The sequence below is a fragment of the Syngnathus leptorhynchus genome, chromosome 15, assembly GCF_054491065.1.
Source record: "Syngnathus leptorhynchus isolate UIUO chromosome 15, UIUO_Slep, whole genome shotgun sequence".
Lineage (NCBI taxonomy): Eukaryota > Metazoa > Chordata > Actinopteri > Syngnathiformes > Syngnathidae > Syngnathus > Syngnathus leptorhynchus.
The window spans coordinates 3,099,088-3,115,060 of NC_141209.1; the positions used below are offsets into that span (position 1 = coordinate 3,099,088).

Here is a 15,973-nt window from a genome sequence, read left to right on the forward strand (position 1 = left end):
TTATTAATTATGATTATTTATGATTATTTTTCTCATTGTTTGTGCATTAATTGACAAGTATCCTTCTTTGCTTTGGAATCAGAGGTTTGGCATGAGGTCACAGGGTTCATGATTTCACAATGAGGTTTAATGGAGCATTTCGACAAGATGGAGGGCTTGGTTAGGTTTGGGTTACCGGGATCATATTTCACACGAGTGTATGGATGGAGGACATTCAGTGTCTTTTCGCCCGCTAAAGGTTTGTTGTCATGCATGGCCATCTCTCCCTGTCTGGACTCGTCATTCCCAAGACACGAGAGGAGAATCGGGGGGGATGGGAGGGATATATATATCAGAGTGCTGTGCTTGGTCTTTCATAACCTACCAACTGGATCAATATGAGACTAAAGACCAATTACCGTAAAGCTACGCACACATTTGCTCATGTTGAACGTACCGATGGGATGGAGAGCCACTGAGGTCATGTGGTCATCAGGTCACGTGCCGAAATCCGATAGACGGGAAGACGAGCGGGTCGCTGACTGGGTTTGGTTGTCTGATTTCTCAGACCTGTCATTCAACAGAAGCAAACACAGGCAGATTTCAAGAGCTTGTTGCTTTCCAGAGGTGGAAGGTCCAGATGTTGCAACTTTATCTCTCATTAAACACATCTGTCTGTGCACTCGGGGGTGGGCCTGACCGGAATAATGCGTTGAAGCTGTTATTTGGTTTGATTTTTGACATTGCTTTTCCTCACAGCAAGACCAAGAGTGCCTTAACCCATATCTGCCATCTAGTGGTGAACACTGTTATTACAACTCCAAACTGATCAGCTCCAGGCCTCTATTGTTTCTTCTCACAATTCTCCTATGTGTTCCAGGGGGCCCGGGTTTGGGTCAGGGAGAAGGAGCAGTTGGTTCCGGCCACGGTCAACTCTTGCGGAGATGGAACTTTGGTGGTCACTACCGACTATGGAGAGGTAAGGACACACACAAGCATAGCAAACCTCAACCATGTCGAACGGGCAGATGTTAAGCTTGGCACTCAGCATGGAGTGTTAGCTCCTCTGGCAATATGCTCTGCATTTAAGCTTCACGTTGCCATGAAAGGCAGCTGAAGGCAGCTTCGCCACATTTGCATTCATTCTAAGAACAGCAATTAATCCCGAAAGCAGAGAGCCCGAGAGGTCTGAGACTGATTTTGAAGCACCAACGCTGAGTCATGTAGCGTTTGAAGGTGACTCGACGGTAAATTGGACTTTTGTGCTGTCCTTTCATGCTCCAGCCTAAGCATCAGCAATGTTCTGATGTTGTCAGATTGATGTTTCAACCTTTATCTATTGTAGCAGTTCTGTTAAAAAAAATACAAGAATGACCTGGATGGTTTTTAACTTTGTTAAGCCCACCAAGCATGACAAATATTCAGCACCTCCAGCAAGGGCTGATTTAAAAGCGAACTGGGGGAGGAAGGACGGCGGGGAGCTTCGTCGTGTGTGGAGCGAGCGAGGGGGTTGGGCAAATTAAGGACATTCATAATCCAGAAGAGTAATTTGTATTTGGTACGATAGGCAGATTTCAAGATTGGGAGATACAAGCAGGAAAGTACAAAGATATTGTTTGGACATATGAATGTATGAAAGAAGAAGATATATTTGAGTGTGTGTGCTGGGCTCAAAAACATTAAATCCAAATTACAATGTGTGCCCCTGCCAAAAAACGCAGATTAGATCAACATGCGCACCTTGTTAATGAGATCTCAAACCTTCAATTATATTATTTGGGCTGAGGCCCCAGCATTAAAAGGTTGCGGATACGGAGGCTTAACAAGGGGCTGAAGGCAATGTTTTGATTTTTTGGGCTTTCTGATTATTCCTTAAATGATTAAAATCCTCCCAGTAAGGGAAATAAACTAAAACTAATGAGTGGCATCCCACAAGGCTCACTATGTGAACCCCTATACTTTTAAGTAATTTGCACTCTTACTGTAGTACTTCACAAATGTAAGTAAAAAGAAGAATTCAAAATCTTGTGTCCTTAGAGATGATTGAAATGAAAAGGTGCTTCCTCGTTCTTTTGAAACAACTTCCTAACATCCCGATAGCAACTCTAAATTTAGTTCTCATATCTCATGTGGTGTTCTTCTCCTTTCCGTGCTGCCGCGGTCGCCATGGTTACCGTCACAGAATCGCTATCTTTTTTTTTTTCGTTTATTGTGACACAAGAAAGTCAACGCCAGACAAAACGCACAGACGCCACCAGCACCTGTGTGTCTAATTTCATTGCACACGCAAACATGCACGCGGATAACGTGCGCAAACGCGAACGCACACGCAGGTTACGTTAGCATCGATGCGTGTGTGACGTGACCTGGATTTCGAGCGCTACATCGTGAAAGTGATGGCGAGAGCTCACTCGAGCAGGAAACATGCTGCGGGGTTGCTTTACGAGCACACACACACACACACATGCTCGCAAATGAAACCGAAATGTGACTGTGCAAAAAAAAAAAAAAAAAGCGCTATTTTTGTGGTATAGTGCAAACTGGATGACCCACATTCCTCTTCCCCATCAGTTTAGTGTCATCGGGCGGCCACAGAGGACACTCATGCATGCGCTTACTCACTCCCCGCTTTTTTAATTAATTTGACACAAAAACACACTTATGCAAATGGAGCGCATTGCATGCTAGAAAAAAAGGGGGGGGGGCGTAAAAAAAACTACAATGCAGCAACAACTATGCAACAAATATGAAAATATAAATACAGTTTGGGCCGGATTGAAGAATGGAATATTTTCCAATGGTGAGAACGATTTAATAATCATAAAGCGGCTCCTGTGTAGCAGCCAGGATGAGATTAAACGATGAGCCATGAAGGTCATCTGATCCCAGGTCAGTGCAGCCAGCTTGCAAGTATCTGATAGTTCCTCCTGAGTTTGGTCGGAGGGGGGGGGAGTATGATTATATCGGTCACTGTGCCGAGGGGTCTTTCTCAATCGCTATTTCTATTGCTCTGTCTTCCGAATGAATATGTTAAATCACATGAGGCCTGTTATCATGCAAAGCACATTCACACATCAGAGAGCTTCAGAAGATAAATCTAGTACATATAAAAAGAGGCTTTCCTTTTACGTAACAGACACGAGAGACATGTTGGAAGCTATCGTGCAGTTTTTTGCTTCTTTGTAAAAAAAATGAAAATGTTGTAATCTGGCAGAATTTTTTTTTTAAAAATATATATAAACCAAAATTATATGATTCAATTCAGTAAATGACAAGGAATGTTTCAATAGGCCAATAGTGACCACAATAGAAAGGATCGAAAAATTTCCAAAATGTAGCCAAAAATCCCCAATTTTCATTGACACAGCTAAAATTGTCGTAAAAAGGAAGCGGACACACAAAAGGCCAGCAAATATAGCCCGGAAGGGTCACAAGCTGTGACATTAACAAAGCACTCTTTGAAAAGGCCATACTTCCAATTCTCGGACACGTTGGAAGCAATGAATGGATGACCTTAACGGCCATTATCTCTTATCGAGGTGTGTGCGTGTGCCCACATTTGACCTGACTGCACACCGGGTCACATTTACTGAAGGAGAAAGCCTTTTCATTTTGATCATATGAAGACTGCGTGTAAAAGTGAAGGTCCGTTCTGATTGACATGCGTCGCGTCACGTGTTAGGTGCTGTACCTGCAGCAGGCCGAGGTCACCAGGGAGCGAGTGTACGCTATGCACCAATCCAGCGTGGACGGCGTGGAAGACATGTCGGCGTTGGCTGAGTTGCACGAGGCGGCCATCATGCACAACCTACACCAACGCTACCAAAAGGACAACATCTATGTGAGAAATTATATTTCAGAATCAGTTTGAGGCATTTTGCTATTTTGGACTTACTCAAATAATTTGGAAGTACAAATGCTGTCACCGTGACATTCACGCTAAACGTAAAATGCTACCAGTTGCCATAGCGCTAATGAGTTAAGTCTAAGGTTAATTGGGGATGGCTGTTTTCAGACAAACATCGGAAGCATCCTGGCGGCCGTCAACCCTTACAAGCAGATCCCAGGTCTGTACGACTTGGAACGGGTGGATATCTATTCGAAGCATCAGCTGGGCGAATTGTCGCCGCACATCTTTGCCGTGGCCAACGAATGCTACCGCTGCATCTGGAAGAGACATGACAGCCAATGTGTCCTCATCAGGTGAAATTGGATTTTTATAGTCCAATTTCTCGTGTTCAATTTTTCAGTCAAAACTTTCAATACCGATTTGTGTGTGTCAGTGGCGAGTCGGGAGCAGGGAAGACGGAAAGCACTAAGCTGTTGCTCCAGTTCCTGTCGGTGATGAGCCAAAAGTCGGCTGCGACGCCACCGTCGGAGAAAAGCACGCACGTGGAGCAAGCCATTGTACAAAGCAGGTACGATTTCATATATTGTCGAGTGATCACATGACTTGCTGGAAAGAGGCAAATTGTTTTGAGGAGTTGAATTGCCTTAAAGATTTGTCCCAAGAGTTTTGAATTAACCCTCACCTCCATTTTCTTCACAGTCCCATCATGGAAGCCTTCGGGAACGCCAAGACCGTTTACAACAACAACTCCAGCCGCTTCGGGAAATTCATCCAGCTTCACTTCTCGGAGTGCGGCAACATCCAGGGAGGCTGCGTTATCGATTGTATCCTCTTCAGCCTAAAAAAAAAAAATGTTTTTGTTAATTGTTATAAAATTAAATGATCGGCATAGGACATATTAGCTCTCTCAAAATCGACAAAAAAATCTATTAATCGGTTGATTTTCCTTGATTCTTGTTGTGTCAGATTTACTGGAAAAGGTATTTGACTGTAAATAATTTGTGACAGGGTTATTTTGTTTGCGGGAATGTTGACGATTGGGTTGATTGGTCGCAGAACCGAGTGGTGCGACAGAACCCCGGCGAACGCAACTACCACATCTTCTACGCGCTGCTGGCGGGAGCCAACAAAGAGCATAAAAGCAAGTTTGCTTGCCAATCAAATTTATTGGATTTTTTTTTCCAAATTAATTTTCTTTTTTTTTTATTTGGTCAGGTCTCTACTTCCTGGAGGATCCAGCTGAATCTTTCCACTACCTCAGCCAGTCAGGTTGCTTGAAGGACAAAAGTCTGAATGATAAAGAGCTCTTCAACAGTGTTATGGTGAGTTCATCCAAAATGGAGAAAGTGTTTTAAGATAATATTTCAAAAAATAGTGTCATTTTTTTTCTTCTCCTTACATTATTGCGAGCAGGAGGCCCTGAAGGTGCTGGAGTTCTCAGAGGAGGAGATCAGGGACATGTTCAAACTCCTCTCGGGTGTCTTGCAGCTCGGCAACGTGGACTTCATGACGGCGGGAGGAGCTCAGATCACCACCAAGCAAGGTCGGCACCAAGCTCAAAAGAAGAAAAGAAATATTTTGGATTAAGTGTGTTTATGCTTTTTCCAGTGGTGACCAACGCGAGCGAGCTGCTCGGCCTCGACGCCTTCCAGCTGTCCGAAGTGCTGACTCAGCGTTCCATCATCTTGCGAGGGGAAGAAATATGCTCGCCGCTCACCATCGAGCAGGTCGTTAAACACTCGGCGATTGTTTTTTTTTTTTTAATTCCCTCACAATGCTAACCAACCTTCCATGCCGTCGTCACAGGCCGTGGATTCTCGGGACTCCGTTGCCATGGCGCTGTATTCCCAATGTTTCTCCTGGATCATCCTCAAGATCAATCAGAAGATAAAAGGGAAAGAAAATTTCAAGTCCATCGGCATCCTGGACATCTTTGGATTTGAGAACTTTGAGGTTTGTGACATAAATGCACATACGTACAGGATATGCAAATGACTTTGCGTGTCTTTAGGTGAACCGCTTTGAGCAATTCAATATCAACTACGCCAACGAGAAGCTCCAGGAGTATTTCAACAAGCACATCTTCTCACTGGAGCAGCTCGAGTACAACAGGTGCATTTTGGATTTTTTAATTTTTTTAATCTTCTCTTTAATCAAGGAGTACCTCATGTCTGATTGTTTACGTCGTCGTCTTCACAGGGAAGGTGTCCAATGGGACGCCATCGACTGGATGGACAACGCCGAGTGTCTTGATCTCATCGAGAAGGTATCGCACGTGATCCGCGGTTCTTCTCGGAGAGTTTCTCTCATCTAACGGGCTGACGATTGTGCTTGGGTCTTCAGAAACTGGGCTTGTTGGCTCTGGTGAACGAAGAGAGTCGTTTCCCCAAAGGCACGGACTTCACTCTCCTGGAGAAGCTTCACAGCAGACACTCTGTGAGTTACGTCTTTTTTTTTTTTTTCTTGGGGGTGACATAGAACCGATAATAACGTTGAGATTTTGCGCCAGACCAACCCTTACTACGTGAAGCCCAGATTGGCCGACCATCAATTCGGTATCAAACATTACGCCGGGGAGGTGAGTAGCGCTCATCATTTCTCCTTTACGCTGAACAGCCAACATGATCTCTTGCGTTTTGGGCGTCTTCAGGTCCTGTATGACGTCAAAGGAATCCTGGAGAAAAACAGAGATACCTTCAGAGACGACATCCTCAACATGCTTAAAGACAGCAGGTTGGTAGGACACGTAGGAAAAAAAAAAGTCCTTTGATTCCTCCATGAACCCAATTTTGCACTGTCTTTAGATTGGACTTCATCTACGACCTTTTCGAGAAGGTGGGCAGCAGGAACAATGAGGAGAAGATGGGAACGGCCAGACGCAAGCCCACCGTCAGCTCCCAATTCAGGGTGCGTGCACAAAACACCGGCAAATTGAAAAATGCATATTTGAACACAAACGCCGAGGCAACACATGTGGACAGACAATCACAAGGGCATATATTCTTTATCCTCTGCAAAAATAACAATCAACCAAAATCAAACTGGACACGGTTTTATTTTTCTCCCCTGCCAGGACTCCCTGCATGCTCTCATGGCCACTCTAAGTGCATCCAATCCTTTCTTCATCCGCTGCATTAAGCCCAACATGGAAAAGGTCAGGATGCTTCTACCTCATGTCTAGTAGATGAAATTATTCTTTTTCCTCAACATTGTTAGTAGTTGATGTTTTTTTTCCTGGCAGAATCCCAATGTGTTTGACCCTGAAGTGGTCCTAAACCAGCTGAGGTACTCGGGGATGCTGGAGACCGTGAAGATCCGTCGTGCCGGGTTCCCCGTCCGAAGAACTTTCAAAGACTTCTTTATGAGGTGAGTCATTCTAAAATCCGACCGTGTGTGTTGTCGACAATGGATGAGACGAAGGTGTCATTCCTTCTTCTCGCCAGATATAAGATCATTTACAAGGAGAAAGCGGCCACAGCGGGAGATGACAAGAAGAGGAGCACGGATCTTCTGACGAAATACGACAAGACCAAGAAGGAGTGGCAGTTGGGGAAGACCAAAGTACGATTTTTTTTTCAATTTCCACATTTGCAATGTAATCATTTTCTCAAGCTTTCTTCATGTGTATGTTTGAACAAAGATATAAAAAAAAATTGCTCTTTCCTGTCCAGGTGTTCATGAAAGAATCTCTGGAGCAACGCTTGGAGAAAGACCGCGACGAAGTGCGACGCCAGGCGGCCATGATCATAAGAGCCCACCTTCTCACTTTCTCGGCCAAGTAAGACCCCCGTCTCGTTTAGTTTCTGTAAATATGAGGATTGTAATAAGAAGGTGTGTCGATTAGGAAACACTTCAAACAAGTGCGCGCCAGCACCGTCGTCCTGCAGAAGCACCTGCGCAGGCACATCCAGCGAGGACGCTTCATCCGCCAGCGCAAAGCGACGCTGGTGCTCCAGAGGCACCGGCGAGGCCAGGTGGCCCGAACACGTGTCCGCAAACTTCGAGAGGAGAGGAGGAAGAAGGAGGAGGAAGAGAAGAAGCAAGGACAGGAGGACGTTGGGGAGACGGAAGGCCGTGTGGAGGAGGAAGGAGCCACTGAAGGAGCCAATAAATCCTCGGAGGCAAGTTTTTGTCATTTATCAGGATGAGCGGCAGTCAATGACCTGGAATCTTTTCAGGACGAAGTGCGTCAGATGGAGGAGATCCTTCAGCTGGAGCGTGAGATTGAGCGTCTGCAGAAGAAGCGCGAGGATGAGGTGTCGCAGCTGTGCGAGTCGTCCAAGCAGGAGCTTCAGCTGCGCCGTGACGCCGAGCTCAAGCGGATGAAGAAAGAAGCCTCGCGCAAAGCCACCAGCCTCATTGACCTGCTCAACTTCGGCGGCGTGGATCCCGCTCAGGGCGAGGCCGCGCAGGCCGAGGTCGACGGCAAGGCCGAGCCTCCCAAAGCCGCCCGGGTGAGTCTGGATGTCATAATTCATCAAAAAATGGAATGAATCATTTTTTGGGGGTCTATCTTTGAAAATCTGGCGGTTTAGGCCGCCAGCGCCACGCAGCCCGGCATGTCCAAGGACGAGGAGGTGGACGAGGGTTTCCACGCCGAGGAGGAGTTCATCCCGCTCCCTGACTTCCCCCCTCCTGCTGAGACGGACACCCCCATGGATCAGGCCATGTTCGCTCACCTCCCTCCGCCGCCGCCGGCGTTCGCTGAGGGGATGGTGCCCCCTGCCGCGCCCCCGCCGGAGGGGCAAAAAGCCGATCCAGAGAGGAAGGTCAGCATGGTCGACAGCCTGGTGGACGGCGAGGAGCCCATCTACAGCATGCCCGCGGACACCGAGTCCGACTACGATCAGGAGGAGGAAGAGGGCTCGGTGACGGCCGGCGACGACAGCTCCGTGTCGGGCAGTAACCGGGGCAGCGCCACCGTCGCTGACGAAGAGCACCCGCGCAAGTCCACTTGCACCAGCGTCAGCGCCGAGTCCTACCGGGGAAGCTCCGACTCTGTGAGGACACGCATATACATCATTTTAAATCATTAAGAAAAAAGGATTTTTTCAAAATTAAATATGATATATAAATAATAAAATAGATAAATTACATAAAAATAAAATTGATTCCTTCAAAAATGGATCCTCACCTTCATTAAGACTTTTTGGATTTCAGTATGCAGGCAGCGACGACGAGCACGACGGCATGATGGACACGGACGAGGAAGCCACAAACGGACGAGTGACCTTGTTCAATGGCAACGGGCCGCCGTATTTCCACGGATACCTCTACATGAAAGGTGAGACTTCATCTGGTCTCACCTTACGTCATTTTTTGACTCGGCCTTTTTCCACCATGCAGCCGGCCTGATGATCCCCTGGCGGAGGCGCTGGTGCGTGCTAAAGGACGAGACCTTCATGTGGTTCCGCTCCAAGCAAGAGTCCCTCAAGTCCGGCTGGCTCTACAAGAAAGGAGGAGGCCTCTCGACCCTCTCACGCAGGTTCTTGTATTTGTTCTTCTTTCGGCTGAGTACCAGAAAAAAAATGAACAGGTTTTAGTCAAGGACATGGACCTTCTGAAAACAAAACTGTTTGTCTTTGAGCAGAAACTGGAAAATGCGCTGGTTCGTTCTGAGGGACAGCAAGCTGATGTACTACGACAACGACAGCGAGGAGAAGTTGAAGGGAACCATCGACATCCGGGCTGCCAAGTAAATCATCTCGGGAGGAAGAAAAGAACCAAACCAGAATTTTTCCTCTTTTTTTTTTTAAACATGCCGCGTTTGTCCACTCAGAGAGATCGTCGACAACCACGAGAAGGAGAACGCTCTGAACATCGTGACAGACGAGAGAACCTACCAAGTTTTTGCAGAGTCGCCAGAAGACGCCAGGTCGGTTGGTCCTTGTTGACTACAAGCTTGATTATTTATTCATGACAAATATATTATTTTGTGACAAGTCATTCTCACTGCCGCTCTCTTTTTATTTTTTTACATGTAGCGGGTGGTTCAATGTGCTGAGTAAGGTGCGAGTTTGTACGCCAGAGCAGCTTCTGGAGATGTCCCACGAGCAAGCCAACCCTAAAAACGCTGTGGTCAGTCCCTAAATACAATTTTTGGTCAAATTAGTAAACACTAACTGGTCAAAAAATAATCTACAGGTGTGCATAAACCTTTCCGAATGTCATTTATGTTATGAATGTTTCGACCTCAGGGCACGCTCGATGTAGGCCTGATTGATTCGGTCTGCGCATCGGACAATCCTGATCGGTGGGTTGCATTTTTTTTTTTTTTTTTGTGACAATTGCAGTTGTGAAAACATGTTAAGTTTGAATTTTTTGTTTTTGCACTTTGGTGCTTTTTTCAGACCCAACTCCTTTGTGATCATCACAGCCAACCGCGTGATCCACTGCAACAGCGATACACCCGAGGAGATGCATCACTGGATAAGTCTGCTGCAGAAGCCTAAAGGCGACGCCAGGATCGAAGAATTCCTTGTTCGAGGTACACATAACCACGTAGCATCTACGGGTCATGTGGGGCTAGCCACCAGCTAGCTTGAGCTAGCTTGCGAGTTAGCTTGAAACAAAACAAACCTCAGAATTACTTTTCAAGGTCTCTCATTCATCTGTGCTTTTTCTTTCCCTCTTCCTTGCTCACTTTTCAAGGTTGGCTCCAGAAGGAGGTGAAGACCAACACCAAGAGCGCCTCGCTGAAGCTGAAAAAGCGCTGGTTTGTCCTCACGCACAACTCGTTGGACTACTACAAAAGCTCCGAGCGCAACTCTTCCAAAATGGGCACGCTGGTGCTTAATTCGCTATGTTCCGTCATCCAGCCGGACGACCGAGTGCACAGGGAAACGGGTGAGCAAAAAGAAACAAGAAGAACTGATTTCAAAACATCGACATAAAACTGTTCTGCTCTCAGGATACTGGAACATCATCGTGTATGGTAGGAAACATTCCTACCGCCTCTACACCAAAATGCTGAATGAGGCCATGAGATGGACAGCCGCCATACAAGGCGTCATTGACAGCAAGACCCCCATCGAGACCCCGACTCTGCAGCTCATCAGAGACATCAAGGTAAAACCCCGTTAGATAATCACGACTTCATGCTGAGGGCCGTTTCTAACCTGCTGTGATATTAGCAGGAGAACAGTGTGAATCCAGAAATAGTGGAGCAGATGTACAGGAGGAACCCCATCCTCAGATACACGCAGCATCCGCTACACTCGCCGCTACTGCCGCTGCCGTACGGCGAAGTCACCAGCGGTAAGTTTTGTTCTTCTTCACTCCACCTAGTTCTCCTCCCGTAACGATTGCCGTGTCTCCGTGTAGTGCAAAGGCAGCAGGGCTACGCTAGCCTCCAGGATGAGGCGGTACGGGTATTCAACTCGCTGCAGGAGATGGAGACGCTGGCAGATACGGTCCCCATCATCCAAGGCATCCTACAGACCTGCCAGGACTTACGTCCTCTCAGGGATGAGGTTGGTCCTTTGGCTTCCTCAACCCAGACCAAAGCAAGTCAACCAATGTAAACCGCGCATTGTTGTGTTCCTCAGGTTTATTGTCAGGTGATCAAGCAGACCAATCACGTGCCTCAGCCCAACAGCCCAGCCAATCGGGCGCACTGGCACCTCCTCACCTGCATGAGCTGCACCTTCCTCCCTAGTCGGGTTATCCTCCGATATCTCCGCTTCCACTTGAAGAGGTGCGGCGGTGGACAACCATCCACCAACTGGACTTCCTGGAAACTGCGTCTCTAACGTGTGCATCTGCATTAGGGTCCGCGAACGTTACCCCAACACGGAAATCGAGCGCTACGCCACTTTCATCGGGGAATCCTTGAAGAAGACCAAGACTCGTGAGTTTGTGCCCTCTCAGGAGGAGATCGCCGCCTTGCTGGTGAGGCAGGAGATGAGCACCACCGTTTACTGCCATGGAGGAGGATCCTGCAAGATCTCCATTAACTCGCACACCACGGCCGGAGAGGTGCGCATGCATTTGATAGTTGAGGGAGAAAAATTAAATTAATTCTAATCTTTCTGCTAAAGGTTGTAGAGAAGTTGATCCGAGGGTTGGCTATGGAGGACAGCAAGAACCTTTTCTCTCTTTTCGAGCACAATTCTGTGACGGATCGAGCTTTGGAGAGCAGAGTTATTGTGGCGGATGTTCTTGCCAAATTTGAAAGGTATGTCAGTAGAAGCCTAACAACCAAATGACTTTCCAACTCAAAGCAAACCACCTGACCAAATCTGTTTCCAGGCTTGCTGGCAGTGAAGAAGAAGAGGAAGAAGGAGAATGGAAATTGTACTTCAAGCTCTACTGCTTCTTGGATGTGGAAAGCATGCATAAAGAAGGGGTGGAGTTTGCCTTCATGTTTGAGCAGGTGAGCTTCTCGTCTTACAAAACCGACCGATCTCTACCCTAACCCTCTCTCTGCATTGCAGGCCCACGAGTCTCTCATCAGCGGACACTTCCCGGGATCTGAGGAGACTTTGCAGCATCTGGCCTCTTTACGTCTACAGTATCTCCACGGTGACGGGGCGGGTCGGGCCGGCTGGAGCTTAGGGACCGTCTATCCCATCGGACGTCTCCGCAGCCGCATCATCCACTCCACCAAGCCGGGGGTGGGCTCAGCGAGCGCGACGGCGGGAGGAGTGACGGCGGAGGGTAAAGCGGCAGCCGGAGGGACGGGTGGCGTTGGCGGTGCAGTTGAGAAACGCAAAACGCCAAGCTTCTTGGACGGCACGCTGAGGAGGAGCTTCAAGACAGGCTCACTCAAGAAACAGAAGGTTAGTGAGGAGCAGAAATTGGAATGTTCAGACCTTCACCAAGGTTTAGGTTTGTAATTTGATCAAATGGTTGCCCAACTCTGGATAAGCAGATATGGATGTGCATCCAGGTGGAGGAGGAGCAAATGTTGGAGATGTGGGTGAAGGAGGAGACGTCGGCCACACGGACCAGCGTGCTGGAGAAGTGGACCCGGCTGCAGGGAATGGCTCAACACCAGGCCATGCTCAAATACATGAGCATCATCAAGGAGTGGCCAGGATATGGATCTACTCTCTTTGACGTGGAGGTAAACATCAACAACGGGATAGGCCACATGAAGTTTTGTTTACGTTTTAGAGATCTTACTATGTGAACTTCTCTTCTGCAGTGTAAGGAAGGAGGTTTCCCTCACGACCTGTGGCTGGGCGTAAGCGCAGATAACGTATCGGTGTACAAGCGAGGAGAACCCAAACCGCTGGAGACGTTCCAGTACGAGCACATCACGTTCTTTGGTGCCTCGCAGCTCTGCACCTACAAGATCATCGTGGACGAGAGGGAAATGTTCTTTGAGACACCGCTGGTGAGTTGATTTCATTTTCTTCCTTTTAGTTGTCAATCGTCCAATATTGAAATGAGACTTTCTTCAGGTTGGCGAGATCACCAAGATCATGAGGGCTTACATTAATATGGTGGTGAAAAAACGCTGCAGCATCATGTCCGTCACCAGCGTCACCAGCTCGTGGGTCAGGTGATTGCCGTTGGCCAATCGGTTTTCCCCAGCGGCTAACGACGTCTCTCCTGGACGGAGGCAGTTGCCCCAACACCTACCAAGCGTGGAAAAATGGATACTGAACCCGCAGGGATCAATGGAACTGGGTTGAAGACATTTCACAATTTTCTTTTTTCATTCAAGCATGATATGAATCTGGATTTTGGAGGACCGTCGTCTCACATTACCCCAATGGTAGCCCTTGCATGTAGATGTTCAAGCACACTCCAAAAGCTCAGATATCCTTCTTGGTAGACCTCTAGCACAAAACATCCATCAGCTGTCCTGTCCTACTTTGACCAGGACTTCGGGGACTCCTCGGAGGACCTAGCTCTTCTCTATAAATGAGGTGTGAGCTACATTAAAATATTCGGGTATGGTCTCTAACACAGGACCTTAGAGTCCCTTCTTGGATCCAAGAGGCTACACCCCCAGAAGACTTCAAAGATCCTTCCCAAGAACCCGCCCCTGGACCATGTTTAGGCTACCTCTTAGAATGCCGGGGGTCTCTCATCCGGGTCCCCCTCCAGGAACCATTGGGCCTACCTTTGAGGCCGCAAAGTATGGCTCCCCGATAGGACTCCACCACCTTAGGACCAAGTTGAACTTGCAGGGCTCTTTCTTTCCTTCCATATTCACTCTCGTCACATATTATTAAGTTCATGTTAAAATCTTTGCTTGCTTTTGTCACTGTTTCTTTTCTATGTGACATCACTTATATCGCATCTATTGCTATTAAAGGGGGGGGGGGGTCTTCTTTTTGGACAAGGGGTTAAAAAAAAGAAGACATTCACTCACCAGTGCCACTGTGTGGCCATTAGAAGAAACTACAGCCAAAAGGAAAGCTGCTTGGAACAATATCAAGGAAGTCAACCAATGTGATGTAACGCGTTCCACTCACGAGTCAAACACAAACTGAACTGAGTTGTTCTGTTTTTGTATTGTTTACCACACATAATAAGTTATTGAGTTTTTGGCGCTCACAACGATAGAGAACCGATAGAGAATCTACGCTAAAGGTGATGAAACACCTCTTGTGTAAGATACGAGCAATTTAACGGGTGTCATTCACTGGCAGTGCCGTTCATGTGACTCACAGAGAAAATTATGAATTTATCTTTTGTTTTTTTACGCTATAAGTACTGTATATGCTTGTCGGATCATGCTGACTGTGGGTTTTTTTCTTCTTCTTTATAGCAACAATGACATAAGCGCACCAATCTGTCTGTATGCGTGTTTCCGTGTGACTTTACTTTCTGGTTCTACTATTATAACTGTACAACAACGCCTCCGCTAAAAGTACTGTGTGTGGAATGCTGCTGTGTGTATGTGTGTGTATCACGTTGTAATCCAAACCGCATTATATTGGAAAATGAAAGGAAGAGAAGTGTATTACTCGGAAATGAGATGTATTTATATGACTACGCAAATGATGTTGTGGTTGTGTGTTAAAGGCAAGGAACATTTAATGGGAGGGAGGCATGAGGTTATGTATTTATTAACATTGATGAGTATTGAGTGTGACTATTGATGAGTGTGTTAAAGGAGGAGGGCTGTGTCGTCTATTTAAAAAAAAAAAAAAACTTCTAAAGGTGCATCCCATATTTCCTCAAGTAGTGCCATCAGCAACACTTAAGTGCTGAGCCCAAGTCAACTCTGTTGCTAACCAAAACAGCAGCAAGCAAAAGTACAGAATCAGTAGATAGTCTTCCGATCTTTAGACTTCTTCCAGTCGACTGACATGTATCCACTCAGTAAAAGGTTGTTCTTTGGAGCTATGCACCCCGTCCCTTCTGCACTTGAGTAAATGAGTGGCTACTATTTGGGGAAATATGATATGCAGTCTATAAAACTGTGAAGAGACAAATATGGATTTTGCATAACATGAGAATGGTTCCATCCAGCTTGAACTGTTGGCAATAAATAAGGGCAAAACTGAAGAAGCCATACATAACATGGACCCTGGAACCAACCGCCTGTTCTTTGTGTTCGAGCTGTACGCTTCTGTCTGTCACGGCTATTTTACCCATCAGGAATTTAAGCAGTTTGCGATCTCGGGTAGGGCGACAGGAAAAAAAAAAAAAAAAAATCCTGCCATCAGCCGCAGGCGGCCAATGTGGGTCTTTTTATTTATTATAATTACATTTTCATGTTATGCTTACTATCATCTTTAAACATCGTGCTTGTTGAGAGAAAAAAAAAATAAGAGAAAGAGATGTGTGTTGTTATTTTTTATTTTCAACTGAATTTAAAAATCATGCTTTAATAAATTATAGGAATTGTCCATCGATGTAAGTGGATTTCTTATATTCAACTAACCTAACTTTGGATCCTAAAAGTCAGCTAGCATAATGTTACAAGACATAATGCTACTCTCCGGTGAATGCCACCCAGTTTCCCCCACTCTCTATGCGCCCCTGGATGACAATATAGTTTGTTTCCAAAAAGTTTTTTTAAAGGTGCAATTACCTCCTAAAAGACATTGCATTCTTTAATTCAATTGTAAATGCTACATAATTGACGTTTTAGATCAAATTTAGGATATTTTTTGTTTGATTATATAAGTAAAACAACTAAAAAAAACTAAAGAAGTGATTTTATGACGCAAAATATAC

The 15,973-nt window shown here is 46.3% G+C and overlaps 1 protein-coding gene across 1 annotated transcript; it reads left to right on the forward strand.

Moving 5' to 3' along the window:
• Nucleotides 1-147: 147 nt before the first annotated feature.
• On the forward strand, nucleotides 148-15,657 carry myo10l1 (myosin X, like 1). The gene is made up of 44 exons (XM_085932542.1): nucleotides 148-159; nucleotides 860-958; nucleotides 3,662-3,820; nucleotides 3,995-4,182; nucleotides 4,263-4,397; nucleotides 4,529-4,653; nucleotides 4,796-4,809; nucleotides 4,886-4,970; nucleotides 5,045-5,151; nucleotides 5,243-5,372; nucleotides 5,438-5,556; nucleotides 5,636-5,782; nucleotides 5,841-5,941; nucleotides 6,029-6,095; nucleotides 6,173-6,265; nucleotides 6,339-6,407; nucleotides 6,480-6,562; nucleotides 6,634-6,736; nucleotides 6,903-6,983; nucleotides 7,071-7,195; nucleotides 7,273-7,390; nucleotides 7,501-7,607; nucleotides 7,674-7,950; nucleotides 8,008-8,283; nucleotides 8,365-8,829; nucleotides 8,990-9,113; nucleotides 9,176-9,314; nucleotides 9,420-9,524; nucleotides 9,609-9,704; nucleotides 9,814-9,907; nucleotides 10,027-10,082; nucleotides 10,180-10,316; nucleotides 10,481-10,675; nucleotides 10,740-10,897; nucleotides 10,963-11,086; nucleotides 11,153-11,301; nucleotides 11,377-11,525; nucleotides 11,599-11,806; nucleotides 11,869-12,005; nucleotides 12,080-12,203; nucleotides 12,265-12,609; nucleotides 12,720-12,896; nucleotides 12,978-13,169; nucleotides 13,237-15,657. The coding sequence occupies exons 1-44, from the start codon at nucleotides 148-150 to the stop codon at nucleotides 13,339-13,341; spliced, it is 6,099 nt and encodes a 2,032-aa protein (XP_085788668.1). The 3' UTR covers nucleotides 13,342-15,657.
• Nucleotides 15,658-15,973: the final 316 nt, after the last annotated feature.